The sequence below is a fragment of the Nannobrachium achirus genome, assembly GCF_963921795.1.
Source record: "Nannobrachium achirus genome assembly, chromosome: 22".
NCBI lineage: Eukaryota > Metazoa > Chordata > Actinopteri > Myctophiformes > Myctophidae > Nannobrachium > Nannobrachium achirus.
The window spans coordinates 46317624-46334641 of NC_137829.1; the positions used below are offsets into that span (position 1 = coordinate 46317624).

General features: G+C 43.1%; 2 protein-coding genes across 2 annotated transcripts in view; both read right to left on the minus strand.

The window, feature by feature from the left end:
- The window catches only part of dars1 (aspartyl-tRNA synthetase 1), an 81231-nt gene extending 75631 nt beyond the window's left edge, over positions 1 to 5600 (minus strand). The window contains exon 1 of the mRNA XM_080752922.1: positions 5474 to 5600. Within this exon, the coding sequence (XP_080609048.1) occupies positions 5474 to 5499 (26 nt within the window). The 5' untranslated portion in view covers positions 5500 to 5600. The remainder of the gene's footprint in view (positions 1 to 5473) is intronic.
- An 8928-nt stretch (positions 5601 to 14528) lies between these two features.
- Positions 14529 to 16716, minus strand: LOC308307726 (C-X-C chemokine receptor type 4-like). Its single transcript, XM_080753002.1, has 2 exons — positions 16591 to 16716; positions 14529 to 16139 (listed from the first exon to the last, which is right to left on the minus strand). Exons 1-2 carry the CDS (start codon positions 16600 to 16602, stop codon positions 14991 to 14993), a joined length of 1161 nt encoding a protein of 386 aa, XP_080609128.1. The 5' UTR covers positions 16603 to 16716; the 3' UTR covers positions 14529 to 14990.
- Between the last annotated feature and the right edge of the window lie 302 nt (positions 16717 to 17018).

Consider the following 17018-nt stretch of genomic DNA (forward strand, 5'->3'; position numbering starts at 1 on the left):
TAAATCAAGGACATTTCTGTTTATTTTTTGTATCGAAAAAGTATCGAATCATGACACCAAAATATCGAACCGAACCGTGAATTTTGTAAACCGTTGCACCCAGGTCCCTTAACCCTTTCCAAGCCACGGGGAGCCACTTAATATTAAAACTGTATTATACCGGACATCTGAGCAAGGATGTCTCAGCCACGCCGTCTTTTACCATACTTTGTCATTAAAAAAGAAATAAATGATTTTTATCCGAAAATCGGCGATCGTCTAACCTTCCCTAGTCACCGCTCGTCCATCGATAGCGCATGGCTCGTCTGACATGAAGCAGAAGTGACGTCAGGTTCTTTCCCTGTAATATGTTCCCAGCTGCCGTCCATTTTCTGTTTAGACGTTAGTACTCGCATAGCTGGAGTGCGGGGGGCTAAGCTAGCGAAAATGTTCATATCTACTCTAGAGTCATACTTGGATTATTTGAGCAGACATTTACGTGAACGGATCGCGCACGCGAAACGCACGGGGAGACGATGTGTCGGCCGAAACCGCCACTCTAAGCCAATGCAGATGGAGGAATTCCGCTGGTGACTGTGGTGAGAATACAACGGCGATCGCCTGATGGTTATGGGGGATGAAGACCACGTGATATAGCGCAGAAGGTCTTGTAAAATGAATGCGGTTCAGATCATAATATAATAATAGAAATTTCACGGCTAATCTACCAACTAGCCATTCTATTTCGGCTGGCGAAGTGTTAATATCTCTCTCTCTCTCTCTCTCTCTCTCTGTATATATTTTTTTTTCTTCTTTTTTTTTTATATATATACCGTATATATATCTATAAAGTATATATATCCATCCTAGTCTTATATTGCATACTTGTTCTCTTATCTCACTGTCTGGGAGCAATGAATGTAATGTGCCAAGTTAAATTCCATGTACAGCATGTAATATAACAACAACAAAAAAGAGAAAAGAAGAGAGAGAGAGAAACGGATTCTGATTTCACCGACTAGTACAAACCCGACTAGCAGTGTAATTTCCTGTTTACCCTAGGAGGATTCTGATGACGGCGACTGTGCAGTGCAGCTGTGCTCATGACACATGTGTGGGGCTGTCACTCCAGTGCACCTTGCAGCTGTCTATTCAAAAGACAAACACACGCTGACATTCTTTTAGCTATAGTGTTTTATACCGCCTAGTTCTTATTGCTCACGTGATTTAAAAGCTGCACAACGTAAACTTTCCTCTTCTACACCGCATTTGAACCCGGTTTCAAAGGCAAATGCTGATTTTATTTTTTTTTGCCATTGAGCTAATAGAGCCGGCCTGTCTGCCTGCTTGCTCAGGGGATAAATTGACCATCAGGTAAAACATTTAGTCAGATCCCAGATTCCCAGGCCGTGTCTATAGGTGAGAGACATGACTTTTGACTAGGGCTGGGATGCAATTAAAAATTTTAATCTAATTAATTACAGGCTCTGTGATTAATTAATCGCAATTAATCACATTTTAATCGCACATCGATATTTGACCTGAGAAGCATTTTTTTCAAGTAAAACACATTTTGTTGTACGAGTGAATCAACGAGTACATTTTTTAAATCTAAATTTCGCATCCAATGGGCCAAAGCACTCTGATAGACTACTTCTCCTACTACTTCTTGTTGTCTCTTATTGGTTGGTGCATCGCTATGATCGGTATGCCCGAAACTGAAGGTTCTATGGTGCAAAAACTAAGTGCGATTAAAATGCGTTAATTTTTTTAATCGCGTTAATTTTCTGTAATTAATTAATCGCAATTAATCAGTTAAAGTCCCAGCCTTACTTTTGACACAATCTAAATGTCTTGATAGAAGATAAAAATACACCCCAATTGTATAAGTAAATAGTGTATAAATTATTCTACCAAACAGATTGGACAAAACACAGGTATAGATTGGACAAACGTCCCCCATAAATTATGTGAAAATAACAGATCTACAAGCTCACAATGCAAAACAGAGCCGAAGTGGCCAATCGATGTGTTGATTAATGTGGGGCTTATCGGCCACAGATGGCATGGCTGACATTTGAGCCACCAATTTATAAACATTCCAGCTCGTCTTCATTCTCTTGCAAATCCTGTTCAGTTGAACTCATAGGCTGCTCAGTGTCCGGAAGGCCATTGAGCAGCTGACAGGAATGTAGCTCTGGTCCATAGCGTTAGTGGAGTTCTCCCTAACGCTATGTTCCTCTACATCCCAAATCCTTGGCAAATCCGGAAAGACCCGCCGTCTGGTCCGAAAATAACAAAAACTGTTTCGCCCCTCACCAAACCAAAGGTATCAGTGGACAGTTGAAAGCTTACTCTTCTTAGTGGACGCGGTCTGAGCCCCCCACCACACGATTAAAATATATTTCTAGGGCAAAATGAAAAATATTCTACCGGATGGAGACTCCATTTCTTCTAGTTTTTCACTATTTGTCGTCACCATCAGGGTCCCAAACTCACTACTGCCGCGCAGGTCAGAGGACCGAATTACACAGAGCATTGTCTCATTGGGTGTTATTCAACTCTGCGAAGTTGGAAGCGCTGTTTCGTAACAACCAGGAAGAGTGTCTCCATCCGGTGGAATATTTTTCATTTAGCCCTAGAAATGTATTTTAATCGTGTGGTGGGGGGCTCAGACCGCGTCCACTAAGTAGAGTAAGCTTTTAACTGTCCAATAATAATACCTTTGGTTTGGTGAGGGGCGAAACAGTTTTTGTTACTTTTGGACCAGACGACAGGTCTTTCCGGATTTGCCAAGGATTCGGGAGGTAGAGGAACATAGCCTTAGGGAGAACTCCACTAACGCTATGGACCAGAGCTAACAGGAATGGAAATAAATTAACGAGACCTGACAGGCTCACTTCACACAATGTGTTTAGTTACGAAAATGCCAGCTTTGTTAGCAAAAGCTACAACACACGGATGTGTGAGTGACTGTGTAATAAATTACACCTGAGTCGCATTAACATCCCCCCTGGGGGGTCCAGGGGGTCCCCAGCTAAATAAATGGTGCATTTGTAATATAAATGAAGGTGCTTTACAATGAGATTTACATTCACACATTCATTTATAAAACCATGCAAGGCACCAACCTGCTCATTAGGGGTTCAGCGTCTTGCTCAAGGACACTTCGGCACTAACGCTGGGGTAGTTAAGTTCCCAAGTGGCCGCTCTACCTCCTGCTGCTTGATAGTTAACTGATAACTATCTGGCAAATGGAGCAAATGTGTTTAGTGTACAAATTGGAAGGGTTCCATTGAGAGTTATGGTTGTCTGTGCCTTAAGTTGATGCATACAAACTGGGGGGCCGTGACATTTAAAAGTTTGTAAACCACATACTGTTATCAAGCAGTGGTTCTCAAACAATTTCATGTCAAGGACCCTCAACTGAGTTGTAGTTAGTAGCCGCAAATTGTAACTATATATATTTTTTAATTATAATATGTTGAATCTAGAGTTCAAACTCACCAACATTGCAGCTGTATGGAAAGCTTGAATTAGCCTCTTTCTATCTGCAGTGTTTGTTTGATGAAAATCCACCGTAGACATGTTATGGGCTACTTTCTGTCAAGAAATTTGGTGCAGGTGATTATTTTTGTGTTGGAATTTGGAAGCCCTCGTGGGAAATCACTCAAGTAGTGCGTACCACCCGTTTCTAAATTGCACAAAATGCAGGAGGCAGCGGGACGTTGCGTTATTGAAAACAAGCACGTTCAAAGTTCAATACTTAGCACATCACCTGCACATAATTTCTTGACAGAAAGTAGCTCATAACATGTCTACGGTGGATTTTCATGAAACAAACACTTTGCAGATAGAAAGAGGATAATGCCAGCTTTTCATTACAGCTGCAATGTTGGCGAATTTGACGTTGTTTAATAATAAAATCAGATAGGACTTTTCAGTTGGATGTATGGGCTGTCAGTGGTTGGTGTTGTAACTTAGCCGCAAATTGCAACACAAGAAATTCAGTTCAGGTGATTATTATTTCTTAAGTATTGGAGTAGGAAATCACTCAGCGCCAGCGGTCCTGTGTACCAGCTGGTTCTAAATGTCACATAATGCAGGAGGCAACGGTACATGGCGTTATAGAAGACGAGCAATTTTGAAAAAAAATCATGTCTGCTCGGATTTCTTGACAGAAAGTAACTCATAACATGTATATGGTGGATTTTTCTGAAACAAACACTTTGCAGATAGAAAGAGGATTATTCAAGCTTTACATGTAGTGAGTTTGACGTCGTTCAATACAATCAGAATGCAAAAAAAAGGTTTGGTGCATTGAATCCCTATGGGAGGTATTGCAACCCTAGATTCGTCAGATTTAAAAACAAATCTAGTTGAAATCTTGTTGTCATTTTGTATTTATCTAGAGTTGTCTTGCATTTTGTGGCTAGTGGGGTAGATAACAGTATAACCTATATGATCTGATTCTGATGTAATTCTGATGTAATAGTCATACATTCTCTCATTGGATTCACGTTCTGCCTGTCAAACACTGAAATTAAACCGTTCCTCCTCGAGGGTCCTAGAACCACACCTTGAGAACCACTGTAGTAAAGGAACGTCAACAGTGACTCACACTTCACTTTTAACACGTTTCCTCTAGCAGCACTAGTACAGTTACAGTACAGTCAGTCTGTGCATGTTTAGCATTAGCTGAAGCTGTCAGTTGGGATTGCCTTGTGCACTGAGCAACGTGCTGCTGTTGGGAAGGCGTTTTATTGCACGCAGTGATAGTTTCTATCTAGAAGTTAGATAAACTGTAAGCTGATGCAATCAACTGTAATGCTAGCAAGGCAGCTATCGTTTCCAGCGCTAGCAACTCTGACGTACGAGCGTCATGGGTCAGGATTCACCTGCGTTGGTGGAGGCGAATAGATTCACCTGTACAAACTACATTAACATTCAAATTTCACAAACAAAGTGCTTTATAAAGTCACAACCAGTTATAAATCTTGGCCGGCATTGTATAATTACTGGCCGGCATTGTGTTCTTTAATAAGAAGCCTTTTTATCCATGTTTTCCTATGTATTTCCTGGTGTTACCCATGCGCACCAACCCCATCTATTGAACACAGAGATGTGGGCGTGGCCTTGCCAAAATGGGCCCAGAAGAAATACATGGGGAAACATAAAACGATTGGATAAAAAGGCTTCTTATTAAAGAACACAATGCCGGCCAGTAATTATACAATACCGGCCAAGATTCATAAGTGGTTTTGACTTTATAAAGCACTTTTGTTTGTGAAATTTGAATGTTTGTGTAGTTTGTGGTGGCTTTTGAAGTCGCCTCCACCAGCGCAGGTGAATCCTGACCCATGACGGTCGCACGTCATGTTATCAGCGACCGTCATGTTTCGGGGCTAGTACACTTGCTACTACAACATAATAAGCAGAATAGCGTGCTTTTTTAGAAGTACGGCCACATGCATGACTCGTGCTGTTCTCTTACCCTCCTTGCACGTCTTCTTTCGTCATTTCAAGTCGTGTCCGTGTCTTGTTTGCGCGGAAAACGTCAGTTTGACAGCAGTTAGGTTGTTAGCAGCACAAACAGCTGTTCAGTCAGCATGCAGGGCTGAAGGAAAGGAAGGACCCGCATCGACGACGCACACAATAGCGCTTTGTATGAGGTCCGACTGGAAACAAGGACAAGGACGCAATTTGTTCCGTGTGATTTCCATTCCTCACTTTTTGTTCAAAATTCTAAACCTCGATATTTTATTTCAGTGTCTGAAATCTAGACCATGACAATAAAATAGATATTAATAATATGTCAAAAATATGAATCTTTTTTTGATTATTGAATGCATGATAGAGCAGTGTTTCTCAACCACTGTGCCTAGCTGGGGGCCTTTGGTGTGCCCCTGAGAAGGGTCAAGTGTGCCCCTTGAAACTACTTGAAAGCCAGAATTGTATTTATCATTTTAAAAATGATTTAAACTAGTGAAAACAGCCGATCTACAAGCACACAACGCCTCGCGGTGCGAGGCGTTGTGTGCTTGTAGATCTGCTGTTTTCACTACTGTTGTGCGACAGCCTTGTATGATGAAGCAGGGCATTACTTTTGCGAAGAAATGTAGCCTACACCTTTGAAACTTGGAGATACGAGGTTTCTTCCCGGCAGTGACGATATTTACACCCCTGTATTATGTTGGTGTGCCCATGCCATGGATTCTTGGGACATGAAAGGTGTGCCCATGCAGAAAAAAGGTTGAGAAACACTGTGACTCGTAGTCCTTTCACCAAGCATTATTCATGCAGCCATGCAGGTTCTGGGAGACTGTGTAAATATTAGGCTATATATAATTGTCTTTCTTTTTTTATTATTGATTGACCATCTGTCTTTTTCCCTTTCTTTTTTAGGGAAATAACAAAAACGAATTTACTGTTTTGCACCTCAATGAAATGAGTATAAAAGGACCCAATGTAAACAAGTCATAGTGCTTTCTTGGGTTTCAATCCTATTAGCCTTGTATCTGAACTGTGCTTTTACTATGCGAACTGCTAATAAAGTATTCAATCAATCAATCAATCAACCAATCAAACCTGTGACAATAAAGTTGGGCCATTGTACAAAAAAGGAAATGATGTTAGGTTTGTTTGTTTGTTCGTTTGTTGAGGATAAGATAAGTTAAAGGAGTAGTTAACCCCCAAAATGACTTTTTTTCTATTGATTAGTCACGCCATGGAGACTGGAGTTCAATAATATTTTTAGTTTTTTGTCACATTCCTAAGACAAACATTTGATTCGAGTAAATTTACCCCCATTGGGACCCGTTTCGAAACGGGTCCCCATCCGGAACGAACCATGGGGAAATTCTGGTGTCGCCGTGGCAGCAAATGAATTAAACTATAGGGAAAAAGTAGAAGGATAGCCTAATGGAGTCTTATACAGTAAAGGTACTTTCTCAAACTTTGGAGAACCATAACGCAGACTTGAGAACCATAATACAACAGACCCACCTGTAACCCAGTGGTTCTTCTCACCTGTGGGTCGGGACCCCCAGGTGAGAATGTGCAATGTTGTTTTCCTCACTCAACAGTCAACAAACCAACATAAAGACAAGTTTAAGTGTATGGAGGGTATATGGACATTTCTAAAGTGACAATTTAGGGACTTTTTAATACCTCTGAAATGACAAATTAAACATTGGCCAAATTGTCAAATATTAGAGGCAGATATTGTGAATATCGCCGATCTACATGTGTTGTGAGCATGTAGATCCGCTATTTCCACAATAGAACTGTGTACAAAATGTAATGCCTCAACTCTTAGTGCTCGTCAGGTTGGCGGGTCCCCAGTTAAAATATGATTAGTTTGGGGGTCGTGGCCTGAAAAGGTTGAGAACCACTGCTGTAACCCACTATGAGAACCAACCACTACACAACTGCACTGGGTCTAATTAATCTAGTAGTGTATAACATATTCGGTTTTTTTAGAATCCTTTTTTCTTTACTGATTATATTGTTTTTGTAGATTGATATTCATATACATTTGTTTATTGATGTTGATGCTCTTAAATATTATCTTGGTAAATGGTAAATGGTGCATTTATATAGCGCTTTTATCCAAAGCGCTTTACAGAGATTGTGCATTACATTCACCCATTCACGCACACATTCATACACCGGTGGCGGAGGAAACCATGCAAGGCACCAACCAGCTCACCGGGAGCAATGTGGGGTTCAGAGTCTTGCCCAAGGACCCTTCGACATTAACTCAGGGGGAGCCCGGATTCGAACTGGGAACCCTTCGGGAACCCCTCGTGCTCTAATAACGGTTTCTCTACCCCTGAGCTATGCCGCCCCTTGTTTATTAAAGTGATGTATTATCTGCTTATTGTAAGTCGCTTTGGATTAAAAGCGTCTGCTAAATGCCTAAACTGTAAACTGTAAACTGTAACATATATATGTGGGCCTGCTATCACCTGTAAATATATTAGTGTGAATTGTGTATGGAGTAATGGAACACTCATACTCTACCCTATAATAAAAATAAATCTATGCAACAATGCAACCTGTTTTTCACCTATATTTTAAACCATAAAATATGGATTGAGAGGTCACATGGGCTATCCCTTGCCATTGCACACTTTGGCATATCATATGACACAATTGATGAATAACTTCAAGAACACTCATACCCTACTGTAAAACCAGTTTTCCCTATATTTTAAAGCAGGGGTTTTCAACAGGGGGTCCGGGACCCCTAGGGGGTCCTCAGAGTTACTACAGGGGGTCCTCCAAATCTTTGTGTGACAGAAACCTTTTTTCTCCTTTTTTATATTAACCACTTGAACCCTATTATATTCTGAGAACTTTAGCCAAAAATAGCCAATCTACAAGCTCACAACGCCTCGCAGCGCGAGGCGTTGTGAGCTTGTAGATCGGCTATTTTCGGCAAAAGAGGTTTGGTGTAGAGGGGAAAAAAGAGCACACTAAATACAGAGTGAAAGGTCAAGTTTATTAAGTATTGAGGGTTCAAGTGGTTACATATCTGAAAACACAAATTGATATGAATCCAAAACACCCGGATGATTGTGCTGTCAAACGATTAAACTATATGGAATCTGGGGGTCCCTGCTTCATCTCTCTCTCAGCTAAGGGGTCCTTGGCCTGAAAACGTTGAAGACCCCTGTTTTAAAGCATAAAACAGGGTTCAAGAGGTCATGCGGGCTATCCCTTGCCACTGAAATTCCTTTCACACCTTTGGGTCGAGTGCATTAATTGCATGCAGTGGCCTTTTGACCACTGTGAGCGCACAGCAGCAGTTTCACAGGCTGTTGGCCACGGGAGCTCCTGGTCCAGGAAGCAGTCTTCCTGCCCTTCAATTCCCAACCAAAACAATGTCACCATTAATAATAGTTCAGTGCCCCCAATGGGAATCTCTTGTGTTTGTTGCTATAGTCGCACAGATTGAGATATTATTACTTTAAAGGAGTAGTTCACCCCCAAAATGACTTTTTTTCTATTGATTACTCACGCCATGGAGACTAGAGTTCAATAATATTTTTTGTTTTTTGTCACAAGACAAAAATTTGATTCGAGTAAATTTACCCCCATTGATTCCGGATGGGGACCCGTTTCGACACGGGTCCCCATCCGGAACGAACGGGGGTACATTTATTGTTATCACATTATTGTCTTAGGAATGTGACAAAAACCAAAAAATATTATTGAACTCTACCATGGCATGAGTAATCAATAGAAAAAAAGTCATTTTGGGGGTGAACTACTCCTTTAAGATCGTTTAACAAGGTGGCATCTCCATCTCCTCTCACAGATACGTATTGTTATTGTCATTGTTGATTAAAAAATCGAACCTCTGTTCGAAGTGGAGCTGTGTGTGTGTGTGTGTGTGTGTGTGTGTGTGTGTGTGTGTGTGTGTGTGTGTGTGTGTGTGTGTGTGTGTGTGCAACAGCGCCCCTCCCTTAACATGTGTGGTCAGAAAAGGTTACTGCAGGCTACAGACAGACAGACCCACACACACGGCCACGTATAGGGAGCTTGTGTTCCACACAGCTCCAAAAGGACAGCCACAATTAGACCCACACACAGGCGGCAAGCGCACGGTCCCCACGGTTCCAGTTTTTCAATGCCACAGTTATGCACAGGCTATTGCTAATGAATCTCAAGCTGAACCCGTTTCCTGACGCTTTCAACAGCTCCTTCTTTTAAACCAGCAAAGCAAACAAGGAGGAGAAAAACCCCACACACATTAGACGCCTCTCAATAGGTTGTTAAATCAAAATATTTTGACGGTCAGCGTTTGTTTAAAGTGATATATGTCAGTGCAGTGTAGATCGCATGGGGGGATGATAGAGAGCCCATATGGATTTGATTAAGATTTGATCATTAAGGAATGCCTGCCTGGTCTGTCTCTGATAAACAAACAATTTAGTAGGCTATAGTCTAATAGTGCACCAGAAGAAGTGGAGTTGTTGATATGGCCGAGGGAATTGACGCATCCATTAAAATGTGCATGAATTTTGGAATGTTAGTGTATTATGGTAGAGTTTGGGTTTGTTTTGTTAATACAGTGGTTCTCAACCTTTTTTCTGCATGGGCACACCTTTCATGTCCCAAGAATCCATGGGCACACCAACATAATACGGGGGTGTAAATATCGTCACTGTCGGGAAGAAACCTTGTATCTCCAAGTTTCAAATGTGTACGTTTCTTTGCAAAGCAAAGCCCTGCTTCATCATACAAGGCTGTCGCACAACAGCAGTGAAAACAGCAGATCTACAAGCACACAACGCCTCGCTAGTTTAAATCATTTTTAAAATGATAAATACAATACTGGCTTTCGAGCAGTTTCAAGGGGCACACTTGACCCTTCTCAGGAGCACACCAAAGGTCCCCAGGCACAGTGGTTGAGAAACACTGCGTTAGTGTATTATGGTAGAGTTTGAGTTTGTTTTGTTAATAAACCACACTTAGTGTACAAGTGAGCAGTGCTATGATTTAATTTCATCAAGAGTCCTGCTAGCCAATCAGTCCTGGCTTACAACAAACTTTGAGCCGTTTGTGCCAAGATGTAGGCCATGCCATATCTAGGCCAGATAAAGGCCGCACTTCAGTTTACTTTAGGGCCCGCACATTTTTGGGGAGCCGTACAAAGCAGATGTTGGGGCTTATAGGATCCACAAAAGCCATCACATCTGCCTCATTTCCACTCAAAAAGAGAGCAAAACTTTTACAAATTAACAAAAGAAGATCAATTTCCCACTGATCTTTAGGGGGGGAAGTCCTTGTAAGGCAGGCAGTGTTTGTGTAACTAACTGACAGAGTTATGGCACTAACACTTCCTTGGTTTCAAACGAATTCCCACAGGGGCCACCAACCATCACTTAAGATGTGTGCTCTTGCAGTGTGTGAGACGCTTCAGATGAAAGCATCTGCCAAGTATAGCACATGTGTTATGTTGTGCTATGGTTGTTACCTTGTTAAGCAGCACTAAAGTGTCCATTCAGTCAGCCTCAGAAGTGTCTCCGTGTGGATCACTGAATCAGCCAATTAAAACCTCATTACAACGTAGCAGTGTAGTATCATTTTATGACTGCACACATACACGTAGCTCATGCACAAGAAGTCAAGCACAGGCAATGGGCATATTCCAATGAAAAAGACGACCTTGTGAACTTGTAAGTGTATAACATTTGCAAATGTTTGGCATGGACTCACTGCAAGGTCCTGCAGATGGGATGGCTCTGTTTGTATTAGTGCACTGTTGTAGTGGGGGAGGGTGGCCTTTTGTGATGTAGTGTTTTGATCCCAGTCGCAGCCATTTGTGTGTGTGTGTGTGTGTGTGTGTGTGTGTGTGTGTGTGTGTGTGTGTGTGTGTGTGTGTGTGTGTGTGAGTGTGTGTGTGTGTGTGTGTGTGTGTGTGTGTGTGTGTGTGTGTGTGTGTGTGTGTGTGTGTGTGCGTGCGTGCGTGCGTGTGTGTGTGTGCAGGCTTAACTGCCCGTGAAACAAGCAGAACCCCTACATGATTGCTCATTGATATTCAGGATAAGAGCAAGAGCTTAACTAATTAATGTTTTATTATTAGTAGTAGTAGTCACAGTTTCTTATTGATTGAATAAATACTTTATTAGTCAAAACTGCAAAAAATAGAAGTCCCGGGGACATGTATTCAATTCATCAACATAGCATAACAAATAGCACAATAATAGTCTATATGTCATCAACAAATACAAAACACTATATCGTCGTTGTCGGGTGGAAACCTTGTATGTCCAAAACCGTTCATTTTGTATTTATCATTTTAAAAATCAAACCTCGGTTCGAAGTGGAGCGGTGAATCTGAGCAGCTATACCCTGTGTGTGTTGCTAAATGCCTAAACTGTAAACTGTGCCTGTGAGTGAGTGGTGAGTGTGCCTGGCCTGCACAACAGCGCCCCTCCTTTAACTAGTGTGTTGTGTGTGGCCACTCAAGGTATTGCCAGGCTACGGACACGGCCAGCCACCCAGCCACCCACCCACCCACGGACATACCTGTCTATTGGGAGCGCTTTCACCGCTCCAAAAATGAACTAAACTAGTGAAAACAGCCGTTGTGTGCTTGTAGATCTGCTGTATTCACTACTTTTGTGCGACGGCCTTGTTTAATGAAGCAGGGCTTTACTTTACGGAAAAACATATACATTGAAACTTGGAGATACGAGGTTTCTGCCCGACAGTGACGATATGTACAAAGGAGGGAAGGGGAAAACATCAGCATGCAGTGAATGACACCTCCTTTCTATGGGAACATGCATTTACCTCCCCTCTCCTGATAGATGGTATTTCTGTCTAGTTTTGAAGGAAACCAGACAGTGATTTACATATTTGAATGGATGGTGGCTAGGGTATTCTACACCAGTAAATGTTTATCTTATCTTGAAGGCACCATTGTGCAAAGGTAATAGGTAAGTAATGCCAGAAGCGGCACAACCTGAAAATCAAAGCTGCATCATCTACAACTCATCTAACCAACAATGTGGTAAACCTGGTAAACCAGAAGCCACCAGTCAGTTCACTAGTTTAGAGAAGCAGAAGCTAGAGCTCAGCTCAACTCAGCGGTGTGTAAATGGCCTGTGTCCCCTTATTCAGACAGAGGCAGCTGACCTTTTTATGCTAATATAGCAGGGAATCGTTCTGCATTTTCCAACCCAATAAAGCACCTCTTATTGTTATCCTGTTGACTGTGAGAACCTAGGCTCAGAAAAAATGTCCATAATAAAGCTCTGGGCTTGATGGCTGTACTTCACACCTTTTTTTTTTAAAGCAAATGTAAAGAAATGGAAATGTGCCCTAGCTGGATGCTTGGATGAATGGCAGTGCCTCACAATGCACAGGAGCTATTTGACGAGCTCATTCTTCTTGACATCCTTTGTTGTTGTCAGCTTCCTTTGGTTTGCTTTCCACCTTGAACATCTCTCCATCAGTGTAACTCGGTGGTACTCAAAGTTGGGTTCGGGGACCCGCAGGGGTCCCTGAGGGGGTCCCAGGAGGTCCCCAGATACTTTTGTGAATGTATAGCTTCAAAATCAGTTACCATAAACTACTTCAATCCTATTCATTGGCAAATTGAACATAGCCGACAATGTGCCAATAACATGTGACTCATTTGAGCTTGTAGATCAGTTTGTTTGTTTTTTAATCTTGAAAAATGTGAAGCATTTTGAATATTTTTTGAAACATTTTAACAAAAAGCAGGCCAAGATTAATTAATGTGACTTTTTATTTAATTTCCCCCCCCCCCTTCTTCTTGCATGTATGTCAGTGAAAGTTATTTCAGAGGATTTATACTGTGTAAAGCAGGGGCGTCAATTGGGTATGGCAGGGGTATGCAGCTGCCATACCCTGGGTCCAGGGGGAAAACAAAAGTTACTTTTATAAATCCATGAAGGTCTCTTTGTCTATCTGTGCTGGTCATTATGTTGTTAAATTACAGTAAAATAAACTACAAATGCAAAATGTTACAACATGGTCACTTTAACAATTATAATTATATTCTCCACACTTGTATTCTCCCCATCTTGACAGAATGGTATATTCCCAGGTTCCGCAGGTCAGCCGCACAGGTGCAATGCATTAGGCTGTTGTTAATTGTGGCACGTTTCGTTTACTAAAACATGCTGCCCAAGAAACCGTAGAAACGGGGGGAAATTGAATGTACTTCTTAAAATAAATGTATCATGCCTGTTGCTAAGGTATGGCATCATGACTGGTGTCTTGTTGGTGTCTTGCATGCGCGCGAAGGCGCGCGTGCAAGACACCAGTCATGTTGCCATACCTTAGCTTTTTCTGAACTGACGCCACTGGTGTAAAGCCACAGGATCCACAAAAGCCACATCTGCCTCTTTTATGGATGGCATAATTCAGTTTGAACATGATTATTCTGCTTTTATAGTGTTTAAGTCTTTGCAGCAACTCTCAGAGAAAGGGCTGGGGGTTGACCCTCTGACCTCCAGGTCCTTAAAGTGAATGGAGATAATACGCGTTTACAAGCCTAACACGATAAAGGCAGTATATCTCCACCAAGAGAAGGGAACTTAACATGTTATTTTCTCTGTTGAGAAGAAGCCATATGGATGCTAATTGTGACTGAGGATTCTTCTGGCTTTAGGAGTCACGGTTGCTTAAGATGTAAAAAAAATGCACAGATGTTCTTCCAATTACAGGGCCTCTCTCCTGCTCAGACGGATCAGGTAGAGACACACACACACACACACACACACACACACACACACACACACACACACACACACACACACACGCACATGTATGTGCTTGAGTGTCAAGCTTCACTCTACCCCCCACTCCCCACCACAAACCCTGAGGCCATCCTGCCTGAAGTGATGTTTAGGTTGACAAATGCACATGGCACAATAATTAAAAAGGGTATAGGCAAAAAGGATTTATTTTTCTGTACAAAACTGAAAAAAGTCAATACAAAATTTACATTATACCAACACAGGGTATATAAAAAAGCACAACACGTTTTACAATAAGTCCAATGTGAATGACACGAGCAATAAATAATAGCTTTTCTGATAGTCATTAACTTAAGTGCAAATGCACAAATGCTAAGATGAACGCACGGATATTCAAAAGCACCCATGCAATCCCTAAAATATAAAAAAAATAAACAGGAAAAAGGTGCAGCATTTGCCCCAAGAATGATGCAGCATTGACAAGCCATGAAAAACAAGTCTTCATGGTTGCAAAAGCAATAGCTTACAGTTCAACCAGCCAGGCTCTGCCTGAAGATACAGTAAAATATGCCATGAGGACATTAAGAAAAATTAAGTTTAACAATAAAAAAATATGTTATATCACAGCAAACAACGCAATAAAACAGTCTGTCTAATATTTACAAATGTACAAAATGTAGGAAGTCCTTTGAAATGAAAGTCTTTTTTTTTCCTTTCCCCTGAGAGTTTTGAGCCAAACTATGGCTTCTGTCCCAGCCTTGTCTGTTAACTGGACAAAACACTTGACGATTCAGACTCGGTGGACACGGACGAAATGGGCCCCCTTGACGGCTTTTTCGTCATGAGAGTCGTTTTCTGACTGGACCTGCTGCTGAACGTCAGCGCCCTCCGCGCCGACTTCTTAAACTTGACCCCGAGGAAGGCGTACAGGATGGGGTTGAGGCAGCAGTGGAAGTAGGCCAGCGCCTCCGTGATGGAGATCCACTTCTGCACGCCGCGCTCCAGCGCGCAGCTCTGCGGCACCACGCCGAGCATCATGAGCGTGTCCACGAAGATGCCCAGGCAGTAGGGCAGCCAGCTGCCGAAGAAGCACAGGATGAGGATGACCGTGGTCTTGAGCGCCTTCTTCTTCAGCGCCTGGCCCTTGGAGCCCTGCGACAGCTTGACGATGATGATGCAGTAGCAGGTGGCGATGACCAGGCCGGGCAGCACGAAGCCCACGAGGATGTGCTGGAAGCGGAACGCCGCCACCCACAGCGTGCTGTTCGCCTGCGGGTAGACGCGCTGGCAGATTACGCGCGAGCCCTCCGTCTCCACGCCGGCCGCTCCGTCCATGCCGGCGAACACGTCGTTAGCCTCCATGTCCTGCACCTTGGCGAACACCAGGTCGGGCACGGTGAGCAGCGCGGCGGGCAGCCACACGCCCACGTAGATGACGCGCTCCGCCAGCAGTTTACGCGTGGCCTGGCTGTTGGTGGCGCGCACCACGGCCAGGTAGCGGTCGAAGCTGATGAAGGCCAGGATGAGCACGGACGAGTACAGGTTGACCGTGTAGATGGCGTGCACGGCCACGCACATGAAGCCGCCGAAGTGCCAGCTGCTGGCCGCGTCCACGGCCCAGAAGGGCAGCGTGAGCACGAAGAGCAGGTCGGCCACGGACAGGTGCAGCCGGTACTTGTCCGTCATGGTCTTGACCTTGCGCTGGTAGCCCATGACCACCACCACCAGGCCGTTGCCGATGATGCCCAGGAGGAAGATTATTCCGTACACCGTGGGCAGGAAGATGCGGTAGAACTCCGTGCTGAGCGCGCGTTCGCAGGGCTCCTCGTAGTCGTCGGGCATCAAGAAGTCCCCGGACTCCTCGTCCGAGGAGTTGTCGAAGCCGTTGTCGTTGTCGAAGACAATCACATGCTGCTGGAAAAGCCGAAGAAATAGAATAGGGTTAAAACACAGCAATAGATTTTTTTTTTACTTGTGCAGGCAGGGGCTGAGTAGCCTGTTCATTATGAGAATTCACTTTGGGGGATTTTAGCCCCAAAGCAAAGGTTAAGCAAATTTACAAGTTAAGAAAACGTTCAAGTTAAACAAGAAAAAGAAACACAATGTGTCTGATTAGTGCACTGAATCAGACATGATGATGGATAATAATTTGGTGCCTTTTGTCAGTTGTAAGTAAAATAGGCAACACTTTTTCCAACTTGACTTGAGGGGGGAAAAAAGCAGCAAAAATCTGTCAGATTAAAAAAACACACACACACACACACACACACACACACACACACACACACACACACACACACACACAAAACCCACGCAATAAAATAAATAAAACCGTATAAACAAATGAAAACAAATGAAAACTCACCTCATATGCCATTGTGGGGCTGTGTGTGTGTGTGTGCGTTGAAAAAGTGTTCTACTGTCTCTCTGTCTGAGGTGTGTTTGTTAGGTAGGCTCTCACTATCTCTCTGTGTGTGGTTGGTTAGGTCTCCAAGGATGGTAGTAAATACATTCTAAAGGGACCTGCACTCATAAATACTGTTAACCCTAAAAACCCCTCCCCCTCTGAGTCTGTCTGACCCCTCCCTCCCCAGAGTCTGAGGAGGAGCATGGGGGCAGGCGCGTGTAGGGTTGGAAGCAACAGTGGCGTCAGTTCAAAAAAGGCTAAGGTATGGCAACATGACTGGTGACACCAGTCATGTTGCCTTGCCATACCTTAGCAACAGGCACGATGAAAAGTACATTTTATAATTTCCCCCTGTAGCCAAGGTATGGCAGCTGCCATAGCTTGCC